At 47.4% G+C, this 18,668-nt stretch overlaps 1 protein-coding gene across 3 annotated transcripts in view; it reads left to right on the top strand.

Moving 5' to 3' along the window:
• TMEM51 (transmembrane protein 51) overlaps window positions 1-18,310 on the top strand; it is a 71,453-nt gene extending 53,143 nt beyond the window's left edge. For all 3 annotated transcript variants that reach the window (XM_007980465.3, XM_007980464.3, XM_073007823.1), the window contains exons 2-4: window positions 7,749-7,823; window positions 12,142-12,679; window positions 17,252-18,310. In XM_007980465.3, coding sequence (XP_007978656.1) covers window positions 12,336-12,679; window positions 17,252-17,666 — 759 coding nt within the window. In that variant the 5' untranslated portion in view covers window positions 7,749-7,823; window positions 12,142-12,335 and the 3' untranslated portion in view covers window positions 17,667-18,310. The remainder of the gene's footprint in view (window positions 1-7,748; window positions 7,824-12,141; window positions 12,680-17,251) is intronic.
• Window positions 18,311-18,668: the final 358 nt, after the last annotated feature.

Genomic DNA, 18,668 nt, shown 5'->3' with positions numbered 1-18,668 from the left:
GGGTCAAGGCCCTCAGTGTATTCACTCATGGATTCTTCAGCTTTGTGGTCCCTGGAAGCTGCTGGGCAGGCTCCTGACTTACAGCCTTGGCTCTGTGGTTCCTTCCTCTGCCTGGAATGTTCTTCCCCAGGTGTTCATGTGATTCCTCCCTCACATCCTTCAAATCTCTGCTCAGATATCATTTTCTTGGTGACTGTGTACCTGGCCACCGTTTTGGATTTTTTTTTTTTTTTTTTTTTTCTGAGATGGAGTCTTCCTCTGTCACCCAGGCTGGAGTGCAGTGGCGTGATCTTGGCTCACTTGCAACCTCCACCTCCCTGGTTCAAGCGATTCTCCTGCCTCAGCCTCCTGAGTAGCTGGGATTATAGGCATGCACCACCACACCCGGCTCATTTTTGTATTTTTTTTTTTTTTTTTTTTTTAGTAGAGACAGGGTTTCACCGTGTTGGTCAGGCTGGTCTGGAACTCCTGACCTCATGATCCACCCACCTCGGCTTCCCAAGGTGCTGGGATTACAGGCATGAGCCACCACGCCCAGCCTGTTTTTAAAATCACTACCCACAGCTCTGTTATTTTCTTCTAGCTTCTATTACCTTCTACCATACCACAGGCTCTAATGTGAGCTCTATGGGGACAAGGCCTTCTGTCTGTTTTGATTGTTTCTATATCCTCAGCGCTTAGATCGGGCCTTGGTCCATAGTAGGTGTTCAGTCAATACTGTGTTGGGTAAATGAATAAACACCCGTAGTCAAAACTCTGAGGTCGTCACTTATAAACCCAGGGAGGTAGATCCCAGTAAAATTCACTTTGTACAGATGACAGAGCTGAGACTGAGAGCCCTAAGAATTGTCTTATCTAGGCAATTACTAAGTTACAGAACTGAGATACAAACCCGGTCTGATCTGGAGCCCAGGCTCCCGGTCCTACGGCCTGACAGATGGAGTGTATACTCACCAGCACCCTCTGCAGTCCCTGGTTTGATAAATTCTCATCTCTGCCCTTCTCTACTTTTTTGCTGCAAAACGCCTCTGGGGAAGACAAACCAAATGAATCCAGTCAGTGTCCAGAACTACCTGTCACACAAGGACAAATGCTGAGTCCAGATGGCACCGAGGTTCACACGAGCCTGGCTGGCTGCCAGGAACACTGACCACAGGCAGCAACGTGGGACAGGCTCCAGCTTCTCTTCCAGGCCCCCAGTCCTCCCACTCTTCAGATTCCAGGGCTAAGCCTCCAAAGTTGTCCGCCTAGGCTGGGTGTGGTGACTCACGCCTGTAATCCCAGCACTTTGGGAGGCCGAGGCGGATGGATCACCTGAGGTCGGGAGTTCAAGACCAGCCTGGCCAACATGGTGAAACCCCGTCTCTACTAAAAATACAAAAATTAGCCGGGTGTGGTGGCGCACGTCTGTAATCCCAGCTACTTGGGAGGCTAAGGCAGGAGAATCACTTGAACCCGGAAGGCAGACGCTGCAGCAAGCCAAGATCACGCCATTGCACTCCAGCCTGGATGAGAGAGTGAGACCTCATTGATGGGAACTCTGCCCTGCCTTGGTGGGAAGGCTGGCTTTTCTGCTGCTCTGTGTGTGAGGACGGCCTAAACAAGGGGGCTTTGTGGACAGGGCTGCCACTTACTAAGCTGAGACTTTGGGCAAGTTTCTTCACCCCTGTGCTTCAGCGTATTCCTTGATAAAATGGACAGAGGTGGGGATAACAGTACCTCCCTTACATGATTGTTGAGTGGGAAAATGAGCTGAATTGTGTAAAGGGCCTGGTGTGTCAGTGCCCTAACTATGTGCTGGGGGTTGGGGGACTAGAGTACTGGGGGTCTGGCTGGTGGGCAGAGCCTGTGCTTAGCCTTGTTTGCCAGGGTCAGGGGGCTGCTGATGTTATCCCCAGAGACACCCATGGCCGGAGCCTGGAGAAGGTTCGAGGTGTCAGGCTCACACTGGGCTGATGGGGACAGGAGATCTGGATCCCTCAGTGCTATCCTGGCAGAGGAAGACTCTGAAATGTGAGATGTCACATTTCCCAAGAAATACTGAATTCACGTGACTGGGTCCCCCGTGCCAGCCTTCTAAATAAGGCTGGACATGAGCCACCTGCTTAGAAGAAAGACACTATGTCAAGCTCCTCAAGGAAAGACGTGTGGTTCGTGAACTCGCTGCTTCTGCTTCTGGTCCCTGGAGTCTTCAGGATGAACTTGTCTTCCTTCATTTCTCCAGCACTTACATGGATGAGCAAGGACCCTGGTGATGTCAGGTTTTCTACTATTCACCAGTGTCTCGTGTTTGGAGTCGGGGAGGGAAGCTGCCTCTTTTCTCTGCAAGCCGTGACATATTCTAGAAGATGCCCACGTTCCCATCGCTGTGGGATTACTGAGGCTGAGCCCTCACCCTGGAATACCCCGTTCTCTGACCCCCGAATTCCACCCACAGGAGGCCACAGAGGCCTCAAAGCCCTGCAGAGCTGCGTGTGTATCTTCCTTCTCCCTGCCCTCCTCAAATTGAATCCGTCACTCTTTTTGGAAGCTCTTCAGACACGCTCCATTTTGGCAGTGCTACTTGGTGTTTAAAAGCATGGGTTTTAGAATCAGGTGTACGCTACCCCTGCCTTGTACTCACTGTGTGACCTTAGATAAATTACTTTCCCTCTCGGAACCTGTGTCCTTATCTATAAAATAGAACCAATAACTATTAAATGATGATGCACGTAAAGAGCTCCACAGAGGGCCTGGCACAGAATGGGCGTTCAACACGCATTGACTCTTTGACGCTGACTTTGACCTTCTGTTAGGAAGAATCGCCTCTCTTCCTGCTGGATTATAAAAGTCCGTCTCACACACCTCTGTATCCCCCAAAGCCCCTGGCATACAGTAGGGGACCGCGAATTGTTTAAATCAAAATCTTCAACAAGTCATTTTAAAAGAAATGTTCAGGTCCAGTGGCTCACGCCTGGTAATCCCAGCACTTTGGGAGGCTGAGGCAGGCAGATCCCTTGAGCTCAGGAAATCGAGAACAGCCTGGGCAACAGAGCGAGACCCTTTCTCTACAAAAGACACAAAAATTAGCTGGACATGGTGGTGTGTGCCTGTAGTTCCAGCTCCTTGGGGGCCAAGGTGGGAGGATTGCTTAAGCCTGGGAGGTCAAGGGTGCAGTGAGCCATGATCATGCCACTGTAGCCTGGATGACAGAGTGAGACCCTGTCAAAAAAAGAAAAAGAGAGAGAGAAGAAAGGGAAGAGGAGGGGAGGGGAGGGGAGGGAACATGTACCTGTCATCGCCTCACACTTTTGTCCTGAAACACCTCTGGGAAGGAAGGAAGGAAGGAAGGAAGGAAGGAAGGAAGGAAGGAAGGAAGGAAGGAAGGAAGGAAGGAAGGAAGGGCGGGAAACATTTACCTGTCACCCCCTCACACTTTTGTCCTGAAACACCTCTGGGAACCTGGGTGCCTTGCCCAGAAAGCGGCCCCCAGGGACTCAGCTTCGTGGGAACCCGCACAGTGCAGGCACAGCTGGACTTCACAGTCAGCTGGATTTGATTATGAGTCAGTGCCACTTACCGGCTGTGTGGCCCAGGGCAAATTACTTACCCTGTCCAAGACTCTGAGATGGTGGGGCGGGATCATTCCTTGATGGGTGGCCGTGAGGATCGGGTGAGTTTAGGAATGCACCTGATTCATGCTGAGTATCAGCTGCTGCTGACTTCATGATAGCTACTGCGGGGACTGCTATTCTTGTTACCATTATGCTTCTTACCCTGCCTTGTGTATCACTTAACATCCTTTCTTCTTTTTCCCATCAGCTCTCTCCAGCTGGGCAGCCGTCCTCCCTGCTCCCCTGCCTTTATGCCTCATTTGCACATTGCTTTTTGTCTTTCCTGAGTGCACAGTCTAAAAGATCCCTGGTGCTCTGTTGAAACAGGAACCTGACACCCTTTGACCTTGGTCCGTGGGGAGGTGGCCTGAAACTCCCTCCCAGGCAGGACAGAAGCAGGGGCTCAGCGCCTTTCTTCCTACCCCCACTGCCTGGGACTGGAAATGGTGACAAAAGTGATTGTGGGCTGAAACTTGGCCGGGAGAGCCCCTCTGAATCCCTCCTTTGTGATGTGAATGTAGCACAGCCCGGTGGAACCGGGGATCCCTTTTCCAATTATGCAGCTTGGCAGGAAGAGGTCGGTGCAGGGAGAATGCTCAAGGAGCTCCTTTGTCGCAGGGGTTGGTTGCACTGCCAGCCGCCTCCGACTGGCAAGCCCTCCTCCCACTAAAGCCAACTGGGCGGGGCGCTTCTGCAACTGCACCTTCCGGGGCCGCAGCACAGAGCTCAGTGGCCCGCGTGAGGGTCTAGATCCCATTCCCGGTTTCTAAACTGTGTCCTGGAGAGTTTTTCTGCAATTCAGTGAGAAGAGGCAGCGGAAGGCCCAGCCATCAATGCTTGGGCCCTTTACCCCGTTTCGGCCTGGGCAGCACTGCCTTCCATTGTCCCATCTTATTTCAGCCGTTGTCTTCATGTTCAAGTTCATGGAGACTCAATCCAGATGTGCCTGGCTGTGATGGCCCCACTCAGGTCTCAGCCACTCTGATGTCTGGAGCTGGGTCTACCTCCCCGGCCCCCACTCCTCCACACCCAGCGCACGGCCCCTCCCTGCCAGCTCTGGTTGGCCAAGTTGCACAGGACTGGAAAGAGCCTCCGCCCAGCGTGGAGCGGTAAGGCTAAATTCTTCCATGTTCCCCTGCTGACTTCCACCTGCAAAGGCCAAGCAACCGCTGAAACCTCCGGCCCCACCCAGGAATACTGACACAGTCACTTTCTCAGGTCACAGTGGAAATCACATTTATTCTGCATATTTTTCTCATGTTGCCAGCAAATTATCTGCATACGGATACAGGATTTGGGTATCCAGATCTTCCCACAAGTTAGCTTTTATTAATCCTCTCCCCTTCAGACTTGGACTGGGATTTTCCCCTCATTGATATGAGACATTGGTTAAACTTTTAAACTTGCCGGATATTCATTTGTTTGTTCTATAAATATCTACCAAGTACCTGTTAAGTTCCTGGCATGCGGTACTGGGGACTGGAGCAGGCAATGAACAAGACAGACAAGAAGTGTGTTTCAGGGAGTTCATACTCCAGTAGGGGAGACAGGGAACCAACAAGAAAGCAAAAATGAGATTATTACTGACTGCAGTGCATTATCATCACCCATGGGAAGGAAAGGCAAGGAACCAAGCTATACTTGAGTCCCCTGAGGGAGGGGGCATTTGTGTGAGGGAGGGGGCATTTCCACTGAGTGGTCAGAGAGGTGCTCACTGAGGAGGTGGCATTTGAGCTGAGAGACAGAGGTCTCTACTAAAAAGTAGCCAGATAGCCAGGCATGGTGGCTTATGCCTGCAATCCCGGCACTTTGATAAGGCCGAAGCAGGAGGATCGCTTGAGGCCAGGAGTTCAAGACCAGCCTGGGAAACACAGCAAGACCCCATCTCTACAAAAAGATTAAAAATGAAAACATTAGCTGGGTGTGATGGTGTGCACCTGTAATCCCAGGTACTTGGGAGGCTGAGGCGGGAGGATCACTTGAGCCCAGGAGTTCAAGGCTGCAGTGAGCTATGGGTGACAAAGAAAGACCCTGTCTCCAAAAATAATTTTTTAAAAAATTTTAAATACAGAAATAAATAAATAAGTAGCCAGATAAGAGAGACAGGCGGAAGGGTGTTTTCAAGCAGCAGGTATAGCAAGTGCCAAGGCTCTGTGGTAGGAAGTAGTTGGTGCCACTGAGGAGCAGAAAGGAAACCACTGAGGGTTGGTGAGCAAGAGATATGAGCTGGGACAGCAAGACAGGAGCCTCATCCAGGCTGGTGGGGCTTGAGGGTCATGGCCGAGGAGTTTGGATTTTATGCTAAGAGTAATACATACACATCGATGGGCTTTTGGACGTTCTTGTTACAAACTATTTCAGACATTCAAAAGAGTATATATAAGATATATGCGAATTGTAAGGAATAGTATAATAAAACGCTCATGTCCCCTTTACTGTTCCCCTCTCCAGTACCATTCTTCACTCTTCATTTCTCCAGGAGGTAGTGTGTGTGTGTGTTTGTCTGTTTGTTTGTTTGTTTGAGACAGGGTTTCATTCTGTCACCCAGGCTATAGTGCAGTGGCGTGCTCAAGGCTCACTGCAGCCTTGACCTCCTAGGTTCAAGCAGATCCTCCCACCTCAGACTCCCAAGTAGCTGGGACTACAGGTATGAGCCACATACTGGGCTAATTATTATTATTATTATTATTATTATTATTTGTAGAGACAGGGTCTCACTCTAGTGCCCAGGCTAGTCTCGAACTCCTGAACTCAAGTGATCCTCCCACCTTGGCCTCCCAAAGTGCTGGCATTACAGGTGTGAGCTACTGTGCCTAGCCACAAGGTAGCCTGAATTTGTCCTGAATTTTAGTTTATAGTTTTTGCATTTCTTCCTAATACTATAAAAATAGAGCATATATCGTTTGATTTTGCCTGGTTTAGAACTTCATTTAAGTGGACTTCTGCAGTGTGTATTCTTCTGCAATTTGCTTTTCTGTCCAACATTATGTTTGTCAGGATCATCCTCACTGGTGCACGCAGCTGCAGTTTACTCACCTTCACTGCTGCGTACGTAATAGTCCCCGGAGTGACACTGTTGTGGTTTATCCTTTCTCCTGGGACCAATTTCTAACGTTGAACCAAACCCTGCATTCTTGAGATCAACCCAACTTGATTATGATGTGTTATCTTTTTTAAAAATATGGTTGGGCTGGGTGCTCATGCCCATAATCCCAGCACTTTGGGAGGCCGAGGCAAGTGGATCTCCTGAGGTCAGGAGTTCGAGACCAGCGTGGCCAACATGGTGAAACCCCATCTCTACTAAAAATACAAAAATTAGCCAGGCGTGGGGGTGTGTGCCTGTAGTCCCAGCTACTCGGGAGGCTAAGGCAGAAGAATTGCATGAACCCAGGAGGCGGAGGTTGCAGTGAGCTGAGACCGCACCACTGCACTCCAGCCTGGGCAAAAGAGTGAGACTGAAAGAAAGGAAGAAAGGAAAAGAAAGAAACGAGAAAAGGAAGGAAGGAAGGAAGGGAGGAAGGGAGGGAGGGGGGGAGGGAGGGAAAAGAGAGAGAAAGAGAAAGAAGAAAGAAGGAAGGAAGGAAGGGAGGGAGGGAGGGAGGGAGGGAGGGAGGGAGGGAAAAGAGAGAGAAAGAGAAAGAAGAAAGAAAGAAGGAAGGAAGGAAGGAAGGAAGGAAGGAAGGAAGGAAGGAAAAGAAAGAAAGAAAGAGAGAAAGAAAGAAAGAAAAGAGAAAGGAAAGACAGGAGGAAAGGAAGGATTCCATTTGCTGATTTTTGTTTAGGCTGGTGGGTCAGACTTGCCTGTCATTTTCCTCTCCTGCCTTGTTCTTTTCTAGCTTTGGTGTCAAGGTGTATACATTCCTTATAAGATGACCTGAGAGTGTTTCCTCTGCTACTCTCTGGAGCACATGTCTGAGATGGGTAATACTATGAAAGAGTTTGACAAATGTTAGCTACCATGTTGTCATCCTTCTGCAACTCATATTTTTTGTACAGAATTCTGGCTTCTTTTGGTACCGCTTGTCTTGCATAGATACCTACCCTAACCCCTTTTTCCCCTAAAAAAAAAAAGAAAACACATGCCTCCCCAACATGTAACTCCAATTGCAATGCTCATAGCTTACTTAGAAAGCTGCATCTCTGTGGTTTTTATAGGTGGATCTTTAACTCAAGACTCTAGCATGAAGAGTTGCCTTCAGGCCTGCCCTGAGTCTCCTCAAGTAACAACAGGTAGGTACGTCTCTAACTGGTTAATAATTTTTCTTTTAAAACTCAGATATAGAATCATTCATGTCTCCCTTGGGGCTTCCTCAGACATGAGCAGTGATGGGGCCAACCCCAGGGTCTAGAGGTTGAGTTTGGCCAAGCCAGGACCCCAGACTGCCCACCAAGCCTACTGTGTTTTAGGGACATACTGGAAGCTGTGTGGTCCAAATCCTCTAAGCATAAAATTAGCTTCTTTCCATATTTTTGAAAAGAAAAGAACACCATGCTAAATATAGCTTGGGCGCTGTCCAGGGTCAACAAGTCAGGAACAGGACAAACAGCTGACCAGCTGCCCCGCTGGAAGCTGGGTTTCTACAGACCCTATAGACCCATCAAGGTCATGGTCCCCAAAGAGAGGGCTGAACTTGAAGAACAAGTTTATGCTACCGTTGCACACGTAACCCTGCCATGAACTCAAAAAGCCAAAACTATTTTATGAAAGCAACACATAGATATTTCTGTTTTCTAACTCTTATTCTCCCAGTAACAAAAAGAAAACGAAAATCATGGTTAATCCCATCACACAGAGAAAATAACTATAAACATCATCATCTATAATTCGAGTGTTATGAAACTTAGTATGATACATTCAATAGTGTTTCTCAACCTTTTCTCCCACCTTGCCCTCCCTGAGAAGTCTTTTTAGACATTCTTTTTGGAATACTTGAAAATTTAATGCCAAGGATGCCCTGTGTATCTATTTATATTCTGTGGCCCTGCGGAGGGCCACAAACCATTGTAATATCCAAGATTTTTTTCATCCTGTCCCCAAGAAACAATTTTTGCCCCTTGTGGGTAATCTTACCCCACTGAGAATACAAACTTTAAATAACATTAAATAACAATTTTTTTGTCTGTTTAAGAACGTACTGTTGTGCTGGTCACATACTGTTCTCGGTGCTTTATGTATATTGTTTATTTATCATAACTCCCCTATGAGGTAGGTACTAGAGAGTTTTTATCTCCCTCTTACAGTTGTGGAAACTGAAGCACAGAGAGGTTAAGTAACTTGCCTGGGGTCACACAGCCGGGAAGGAATAGAGTGAGGATCTGAACCCAGGAAACCTGGGCCCCAAGCTCACTCTTAACCACTCAGCTATGCTACCCTGCAGCAATACAATCAGATTGTGAACATTCAAAAGAGAGAAAGAGAGAGTAAAGGATACACTTTCCAAGTTTCCTTCGTCCCCAGAAGCAATCATTGGTACAAGTCTGAAAGGTGGCCCCCCACCCGGGATTTTTACATACGTGTGTATATATAAAAATACATTGTCTCTTTCATTTCAATGTAAGTACAATCATCTAGGCTTTTCCCCATATATTCATCTGTGTATAGATAATTTTTTAAAAATTAGAATCACACTGAACATATTGTTGTTTTAACCTTGTTGTTTGATTTAAAAATATATTGGCTGCTTTGAGACCATAATTTCATAAGTGCATGAACCATAATTTATTACCCTGATGTGGATTATTGGCTATTGAAGTAATTTCTAGCTTCTCGTCACCATAAAGCTGTGATGACTATCTCTGTACATGATTTTTAGAAATTGGAATTACAGAGCCAAAGGGTATATTATTGAAACTTTTGTTCTATAAATGCCAAAACTTGCCATCTAAAAAAATGCCTTGAAATTGCCATCCCAACACCTTTCCCCACACTGAGTATTATCACCTGTTTTTAATCATTGAAGTTTATCAGACAAAAAGAATGTATTAATCCTGACATGTTTATCTCTGCCCATGACTCACATCTGGAGCTTGTCTTTCTCTTGTGCAGCATAAGGCAAAGCTGGAATGGAGAATGGATGAGAGCAGGCAGGGAGGGGGTTAAAGCAGCTCAAATCACTAGTCTGCCAGACACACTCCCAGCATCCCAGGTACAAGGCCTGCCTGTCAGGCACTTAGCAGGGGTTCAGAACGTGGTATTTTCATCACTCCTGCTTCCAGCACAAGCCCCCGGCTGTGCACTTCTCCATCCACCGAGTCTGACCTTGTCTCAGATCCATTTGGCAGAACCGGTACCTTCTTAAGGCTGCCAGAGCCCCCATCCTTCCTTTTGCCGGCCATGAGTGATACTGTAAGAAATAAATATCCTTGTGTACGATCCCATCCGCTCCTACCGCAGCTGTCTGCAGTGGGATCCCTATTCATTGCCCTGCACCCTACACACATGCCCATACCAACCTGTTCCTATGCCATACATATGCATGCATAGGTACATAGGTGCTCACATGCATGCACATGTGCTTATGTGTGCATAAACATGCGTGCACATGTGTGTTCATGCACCAGTGTACCTTGGTGCTTCTTAACTCCTTCAAGAACAGAGCCAGTGCACTCACACACATGCACACACACAGTGCTCTGCACTCAGGATTCAGGCCCAATTATGCCAGCGGGACTCCTCTCCCACATAGGTTTTCTGTATGTCCCACCGCCCTGAGCCAGGACACACTGCTGTCTAATCCCACAGTTCCCGTACTTCCTTCCCACTTTATTGGTATTCCCTATAGATCATTTTCCTGCTGGCCTAGAAGCTCTACTAATCCTTAACTTGCTCACTGCTGTTTCTCCATTGCCTGACATGCTGCTTAGCAGGGAGCTAGAGGCACAAGAAATATTTATTGAGTGAAAAAGAGAAGGAACAGACTTCAAGCTGATAAAGGATGTTGTTTCAAATATTTTTAGAGTATCTTTTAACAAAGTGGCCAATTTCAGATAAACTCATGGTTTCACAAGAAAATATCTTTGCAGCATCAGATTTCAAGCAGCCTGGTCAGCCATCCTTTTGGAGAGACTGGAAAGAATGCAGAATTGAAAACAAGACCTTGCCCAGCTAAACATCTTGTAAATTTTACTGTTTTGCAAAGGTTCCTGTCACAGGAATAATGTATGGGGAAGCGCGGGGCATTGCTTGCTCCTCCTCCTTAGTCCTTGAAAATGTTCTCACCTAAAGCCTTAAGTGACTGCTTCTCTGGCTTACTCTCAACCAACGAATACTGTGGAATCTCAGGACCGCTGGCTGCTACCCTTTAGCGCAGGGTCTCTGAGCTGCTTCGTGGAAAGAAGGTCTATTTTGTCCAGCTGGGCACAGGAGCTAAAAGGAAGAATGTGCAGGCCTCTGTCACCTTTAACAAAGGGAGAACTCGATGTGGCTTCAGAGAAGCTTGTCTTGCTCCGTGGCTTCATGTGGCCTCTATTCATTTCATCCAACATTGACTCTGCAAACATTTTTTTATTTTTTGAGACGGACTCTTGCTCTGTCGCCCAGGCTGGAGTGCAGTGGCACAATCTCGGCTCACTGCAACCTCCACCTCCCAGGTTCAAGCAATTCTCCTGCCTCAGCCTCCCAAGCAGCTGGGATTACTGGCACGTGCCACAGCACCTAGCTAATTTTTTTTTTTTTTTTTTTTTTGTATTTTTAGTAGAGACGGGGTTTTACCATGTTGGTCAGGATGGTCTTGATCTCTTGACCTCGTGATCCGTCCGCCTTGGCCTCCCCAAGTGCTGGGATTACAGGAGTGAACTCTGCAAACATTTTTTGGGTCCCTGCTGTGTGCCAGGCTTAGAGATGATGATGATGTGGTCATGGGAAGAGACTCACCACAGTGGTTGCTGGAGGCTTTGGGGAGCACATGAAAGGGTCATCTGAGCTGCGGGTGACCAGAGAAATGTGGAAGTTCTGGAGGGTGGTTGGGGGCCGGTAGTGCAAAGAAAGGCAGGCTGAGACATGAAGTAGGAGAGGAAGGAGCCAGGCTAAAGCCACCATGAGCAGCATCATTCTAAGAAGCTGGATTTTCTCCTGCAGGAAATAGGGAGCCATTGAGGGTGGTGAACAGATGACAGTAGGCTGTTTGGCCTGGTCATACCATTAGCTGAGGCCCTGTCCCCCAGGTGAGTCTGTTACAACCATCGATTGTAGCCCATTCATCCCATCGCTCACTCTCCTAGCAGCCTCCAGCAAGAGCTGAGATTTTACTGCACTTCATTAAATTCCACACAATGTTTTAATGACCTGAGCTCCAACCTTTCTGGCCTCCTGCAGGGAAAGGTCTGGCTTTTCCTTTTCAGGGAGTAGCGGGGGCGGCCTCCCTTCTTGCAGCCTGGCACGAGGAGCCTGAGCACGTAAGACATCTGGAATGCATCAAAGGCGAAGCCCAGCCAGAGCCGGCGTGCTCGGTGCTGCTGCTTAACTCCTTCAAGAGCAGAGCCGCCACGTTCACAAAGTGTCTGGAATCGGAACTGATGGTCCTCTCTGCTCTTTCTGCTTTCCTTCCAGGCCCTTCCGCCACAGCCATCCACACGGGAGGTCTCGCGATTGCTTGGAACCATCCCGCAGGAGTTCAGCTGATATTTTTCTAGTGTGGGGCGAGAGATTTTGTGGAGTCCATTTAAGGGGTTTTTGTTGTGACTACCGCTTTTTATATATTTATTTTCTTTCTTGGAACTGGGCCTCGCCCTCTTCCCACTGACATGATGGCCCAGTCCAAGGCCAACGGCTCGCACTATGCACTGACCGCCATCGGCCTGGGGATGCTGGTCCTTGGGGTGATCATGGCCATGTGGAACCTGGTACCTGGCTTCAGCGCGGCTGAAAAGCCAACAGCTCAGGGCAGCAACAAGACCGAGGTGGGTGGCGGCATCCTCAAGAGCAAGACCTTCTCCGTGGCCTACGTGCTGGTCGGGGCCGGGGTGATGCTGCTGCTGCTTTCCATCTGCCTGAGTATCAGGGACAAGAGGAAGCAGCAGCAGGGCGAGGATCTGGCCCACGTCCAGCACCCGACAGGCGCTGGGCCTCATGCCCAGGAGGAAGACAGGTGAGGCCCGACTGTCCCCTTCCCTTCCCGGATCTGGGATGGGCACACACGCATGCACGCACATGCTCACACTTTTCCGTAGTGAAAAGACTGTCATCTACAAGGCTTTATTGTCCCATGTTCCCCCATGAAGGCTCTGTCAAAACAGTTTATCATTTTACAAATAACTTTAGACTTTTCTACCAGAGCTTCCCAAACAGCATGGCACAAATGGATTACAGGTAAACCAAGATTTTTTAAAAAATTTATTACAATATTTTTACATAATGGAATACTATTCAGCCATAAAAAGGAACAAACTACTGTCTTTTGGGCCAGGTGCAGTGGCTCACTCCTGTAATCCCAGAACTTTGGGAGGCCAAGGCGGGTGAATCACTTGAGGTCAGGAGTTTGAGACCAGCCTGGCCAACATGGTGAAACCCCGTCTCTACTAAGAATACAACAATTAGCTGGGCGTGGTGGCACATGCCTGTAGTCCTAGCTACTTGGGACGCTGAGGCATGAGAATCGCTTGAACCCGGGGGAGTGGAGGTTGCCGTGAGCTGAGATAGCGCCAATGCACTCCAGCCTGGGCGACAAAGTGGAGACTCGGTCTCAAAAAAAAAAAAAAAGAAAAAAAAAATGTCTTTTGCAGCAACTTGGATAGAGCTGGAGGCCATTACTCTTAAGCAAACCAACATTTTGACCTGCCCAGGGTCACTGAAGAAGGCTTGGGGTGGCCAGCACATTTTCTTGTCCCTTCACCCCAGCATGCTGTGTGTATGCTTTAATTTGAAATGGCTGGGAAGCAATTTTCCATTTGAGCAAAAATGCCACCAACAAATTTAAAAGATAAGTGATACCTTGGGGAACATATGACAATAGTTGATATCCCTATTATAAAAAGAGCTCTCACAAATGAATATGTAAGATGAATATGCCAATGGGAAACAGACAAAGGTTACAAATATTCCATAGATGTTCAACCAATAGATGTTCAACTTCATTAGCCATGCAATGCAAGCAAAAGGATGTCTTTTCTTTTTTTATTTTTATTTTTTGCCTGTCATATTGATCAAGATAGACAGCCCCTACTGTTGGAGAGTTGTAGGGAAGATGGATTGCTGATGAAATGTTGACTGACAGAAACTTTCTCAAGAGTTTCATCATAAGGGGCAGTACTGAAGATGTGCATATTGATTCTATTTATAAGAGTTTACCCCTGGGAGACAGTCCCACAAGTGCAAAAGGGTTTGTACCAGTATATTTATCAGATCATTGTTTAGGATAACAAAAACTTAGAAACAACCTAAAAAACCACCTACCGAGTTAAATGATGATGTACCTATTCAGTGGAGTTGTATGCAGCCACTGTTGATCTATATTTGTTAATGTGGGACCATATTCACAACAGTGAGAACAGGAGGATGTAATACAGCATCTTTGGTCAGGTTCTGGTCCCATCAAATGTTGTGGCTGTGGGACTGGAGAGGGATAGGAAGGGTATACACCAGAATGTTACAGTGGTTTGCCTCTAGGTAGAAGGATTCGGGATGTTTTTCTTTTCTTCATTAGATGTTTCTGTGTTGTTTGAATTTTCTACAAGCATTTCTTATCTTTATAGTGGGAAGGGAATTGTTCTTAATTTAATATGGATTAAAGGAAACCCTTGTACCTTAATGGTGGGAATGGAAATCAGTGCAACCACTATGGAGAAGTTTAGAGGTTCTTCAAAAAACTCAAAATAGAGCTACCAAATGATTCAGCAATGCCACTTGTGGGTGTACACCAGAAGAAAAAAGAAAATCTCATTATATTGAAGTGATTTCTGCCCTCCAATGTTACCAGTTACCACCCCTTTCCATGGGAATGACCTGGAAGTTACCGTCCCTTTCCTAGAATGTTCTAAATAACTTGCCCTTCAATTTGCATTAACCCACTTCTTACTTTTGCAGGTAATTGAAAGCGGGTGTAAATGGGTATAAATACAATTCCCAAATTAAACTCATTTTCCGATAAGATAATACATGCTGTATTGGCCAGAGTTCTCCAGGAGACACAGAACCAGGGGGATATCTATATATATATATATATTTTTTTTTTTTTTTTTTTTTTTTTTTTTTGAGACGGAGTCTCGCTCTGTCGCCCAGGCTGGAGTGCAGTGGCCGGATCTCAGCTCACTGCAAGCTCCGCCTCCTGGGTTCACGCCATTCTCCTGCCTCAGCCTCCCGAGTAGCTGGGACTACAGGCGCCCGCCACCTCACCCGGCTAGTTTTTTTGTATTTTTTAGTAGAGACGGGGTTTCACCGTGTTAGCCAGGATGGTCTCGATCTCCTGACCTCGTGATCCACCCGTCTCGGCCTCCCAAAGTGCTGGAATTACAGGCTTGAGCCACCGCGCCCGGCCGATATCTGTATATATTTTTAATGGAAATTTATTATGAGGAATTGGTTCCCGGGATTATGGAAGCCAAAAAGTCCCACACTGTGCCATCTGTAAGCTGCAGACCCAGGAAAGCAATGGGTATAATTCATTCTGAGTTTGAAGGTCTGACTGAGAACGAGGGGAGGTGAGGGTATAAATCCTAGGCTGAGAGCAGGAGAAGATGAAATGAAATGTCCCCGCTCAAGCAGCGAGGTAGGGAGAAATGAGTCAAATTCCTGCTTGCTCTGACTTTTGGTCTATCTAGGACCTCCGTGGGTTGGATGGTGCCACCACACTGCGGAGGGGAATCTGCCTTACAGAGCCCACTGAGCTGAATGCTAATATCTTCCAGAAACACCCTCACTCTCACAATGTTTAATCCGGGCAACCATGGCCAGTCAAGTTGACACCTAAAATTAACCATCACACGTGCTTATTCTAGAAAACTTGAGAAATATAGAAAAGAACAAAGCAGGAATATCAATCACTCATCATTCCCCACCCTAGCTGTGAGCACATTTGAGTTCATTCCCAAAGGAGGGTGGGAGGAAAACCAAGGCAGACTTTGAGGTTTCTGATGTTGGCCATGATCACGCCACAAGTTCAAGTATAGGGTCCTGAAAAGTGGCTGGTGGCGTTAATTCTGACAAATGTGTAGAAAATATCCTGACTTTTTGGTTTTCTCTTTCAACAGTCAAATGAGAATAAGGCTGAGAGGACCTGATCTTTTTGAGTCTCGGGATAAACTTGGAAGACAAAATGACAGAATAATTTGAGACACACATAAATGTTATATTTCAGCTATTCTTTCTCTACCTGGGAACAACCATTTTGCTGAAAGTTGGTTGCAGCTTTGTACATTTTTGTGTTGCCTTTGGCCAAAGGACCCAGCTGAGCACTGGAATAGCTCACCCAGCATGTCGCTAAGTGGGAAAGGCTTAAATAAGGCAAAGGAGGTTTAACGCCCAGATAAAACATGGTGGAGTAGTTGAGAGTATAGTGTTCACTTCCTACCCTCCCATTTCCTAAAGGTCTGACCAAGTCACTTAATCTTGATGTATCTCAGTCCATCTATAAATTGGGTAAAGTAATAGTGAGATAGAAAACAGGCAGGACTTGTTTTCTGGTCATAACCCTGCTGACCAAAACAGGATGTGGTCCAGATGAGATAAGGTTAAAAAAAAAAAAACTAGCCAAAGCCAGCAAACAGCAATAAGGGTGATCCCTGGCTGCTCTCATTGCTCATCAGCATGGGACACTCTCACCGGTGCCATGACAGTATACAATTGCCATGACAATGACCCGGCAGTCACCATCCCTTTCCATGGTAACGACCCAGAAGTGACCTTTCCTAGGAAGTTCTAAATAGCTTGCTCCTCAATTTGCATTAACCCACCCCTTAATTTGCATGTGACTAAAAGTGGGTATACATACAATTTCCAAGAGCCCCTATGTGGCCGACTCTGGGTGTACTGCCTATGAGTTAGCCCTGCTCCACAAGGAGTAGTGCCCTTCAATAAAGAATTGTGGTCTGCCGGGCGCGGTGGCTCGCACCTGTAATCCCAGCACTTTGGGGGGCCGAGGCAGGTGGATCACGAGGTCAGGAGATAGAGACCATTCTGGCTAACACGGTGAAACCCCATCTCTACTAAAAATACAAAAAATTAGCCAGGCGTGGTGGCGGGTGCCTGTAGTCCCAGCTACTTGGGAGGCTGAGGCAGGAGAATGGTGTGAACCTGGGAGGCGGAGCTTGCAGTGAACTGAGATCGTGCCACTGCACTCTAGTCTGGGCGACAGAGCAAGACTCTGTCTCAAAAAAAAAAAAAACAACCAAAAAGGATGTGGTCTAACATCACTGGCTCACCCTTGAATTCCTTCCTGGATAAAGCTAAGATCCCTCCAAGCTAAGCCCCAGTTTGGGGACTCACCTGTCCTGCATGAATAGCACTTAACTCATAGTGTTGTTAGGAGTCTGAAATTGCTTCATATTTGTTAAAGCACTTAGAAGAGAGCCCAGCTCATAGTAAACACTTGCAGTGTTCGCTTTTATTGCCTCTAAGACCCATTTGTTATTTACAAGGCTGCTGTGTGTGGACTCTTTGGAGCCCATCTCTTTGGGATTTTGAATGACTTTTGTGCAGGCTAACACTCCCCCTGTCTGTCTTGCAGTCAGGAGGAAGAGGAGGAGGAGGAGGCTGCCTCAAGGTACTATGTCCCCAGCTACGAGGAAGTGATGAACACAAACTACTCAGAAGCAAGGGGAGAGGAGCGGAACCCAAGGCTGAGCATCTCTCTCCCGTCCTATGAGTCACTGACGGGGCTTGACGAGACCACCCCCACATCCACCAGGGCAGATGTGGAGGCCAGCCCTGGGAACCCCCCTGACAGGCAGAACTCTAAGTTGGCCAAACGACTGAAACCGCTGAAAGTTCGAAGGATTAAATCTGAAAAGCTTCACCTCAAAGACTTTAGGATCAACCTCCCGGACAAAAACATCCCTCCTCCCTCGATAGAGCCTTTGACTCCTCCACCGCAGTATGATGAAGTCCAGGAGAAGGCCCCCGACACCCGGCCGCCCGATTGAATGGCCCCACTTGAGCCACGCTCCCTCCTGTCTCTCACACCTTTCGCCCCCAAGACTCTCACAAAGCCACGTGAGCCACGGTTGAGAAGCGGAGGGGCCAGCTGTGCACGGAGCCATTTGGATGGTGGGGGGATTCTCTGTATCAGGAGTGACTTTGTTGCCCCACACAGCCTCCTGCTGCAGGTGCTTTGGAAGGAGATGCTGCCTTGGAGCTGGTGAATCTGTGGACCACATTCAAGCGTGTGGCACAGGCATCTCCCCATCCTCTTCGCTCCGAATCACAGGCGGCACATTCTCCTTTCCAGCTAGGAAAGGGTTCCTCGTGGCTGGTTTAGATTGTGGTTGTTTGTTTTGCTTCTAATAGGACTGTTTTGTTTCAAAAAGGAAACAAGTTTTGTGTTTGCTGTCTACGCTGGAGTCCTGAACTGTGGGTAGGAAATAGGACCTGGCTTTGTAGAAAGGACACAGGGCTATTTTGTGAACTAAGCGGTGAAGCTCAGGTGGCTGCTCTCGCAGAGCCCCTGATGCTGTCGTTCTTTGAGGGCTTAAGGCCTGATGAACTTAGGCATGTGATGCATAATAGTCTTAATTGGTATACTTAACTAGTCTCTTCTGTGTAACAGCAAAAAAAAAAAAAAGGAAAACTGTAGGAAATGTTCTGTTCTTTTTGAAATGCCATGCAATGGAGCTTTTTATAATAAAATATTTTATATGTGGTACATTTGGGTGCTGAGTTACTTTAGCAGCTCTTCCAATGCTGACTTTCTTAGGGAAAAATGGCAATAATAATAGCTAATATGTACTGAATACTTATGCCCAGTGTTGTGCTAAGCATTTCACACATCACCCCATTTCGTCCTGGACCCAAGTCTTGTAATAATGCCATTCTGCAGGTCAGTTCACAGAGGCTTTAGGTTAATGTAAGTGCCCTGTGTCACACTGCTAGTAAGCGGCAGAGCTGGGGTTTGAGCCCAGGTTGCCTGGCTCCAAGGCCTGAGTTAC

This window comes from Chlorocebus sabaeus, chromosome 20, assembly GCF_047675955.1.
Source record: "Chlorocebus sabaeus isolate Y175 chromosome 20, mChlSab1.0.hap1, whole genome shotgun sequence".
Lineage (NCBI taxonomy): Eukaryota > Metazoa > Chordata > Mammalia > Primates > Cercopithecidae > Chlorocebus > Chlorocebus sabaeus.
Note: the sequence above shows the minus strand (reverse complement) of the source record. Positions and strands in the feature narration are given on the sequence as shown.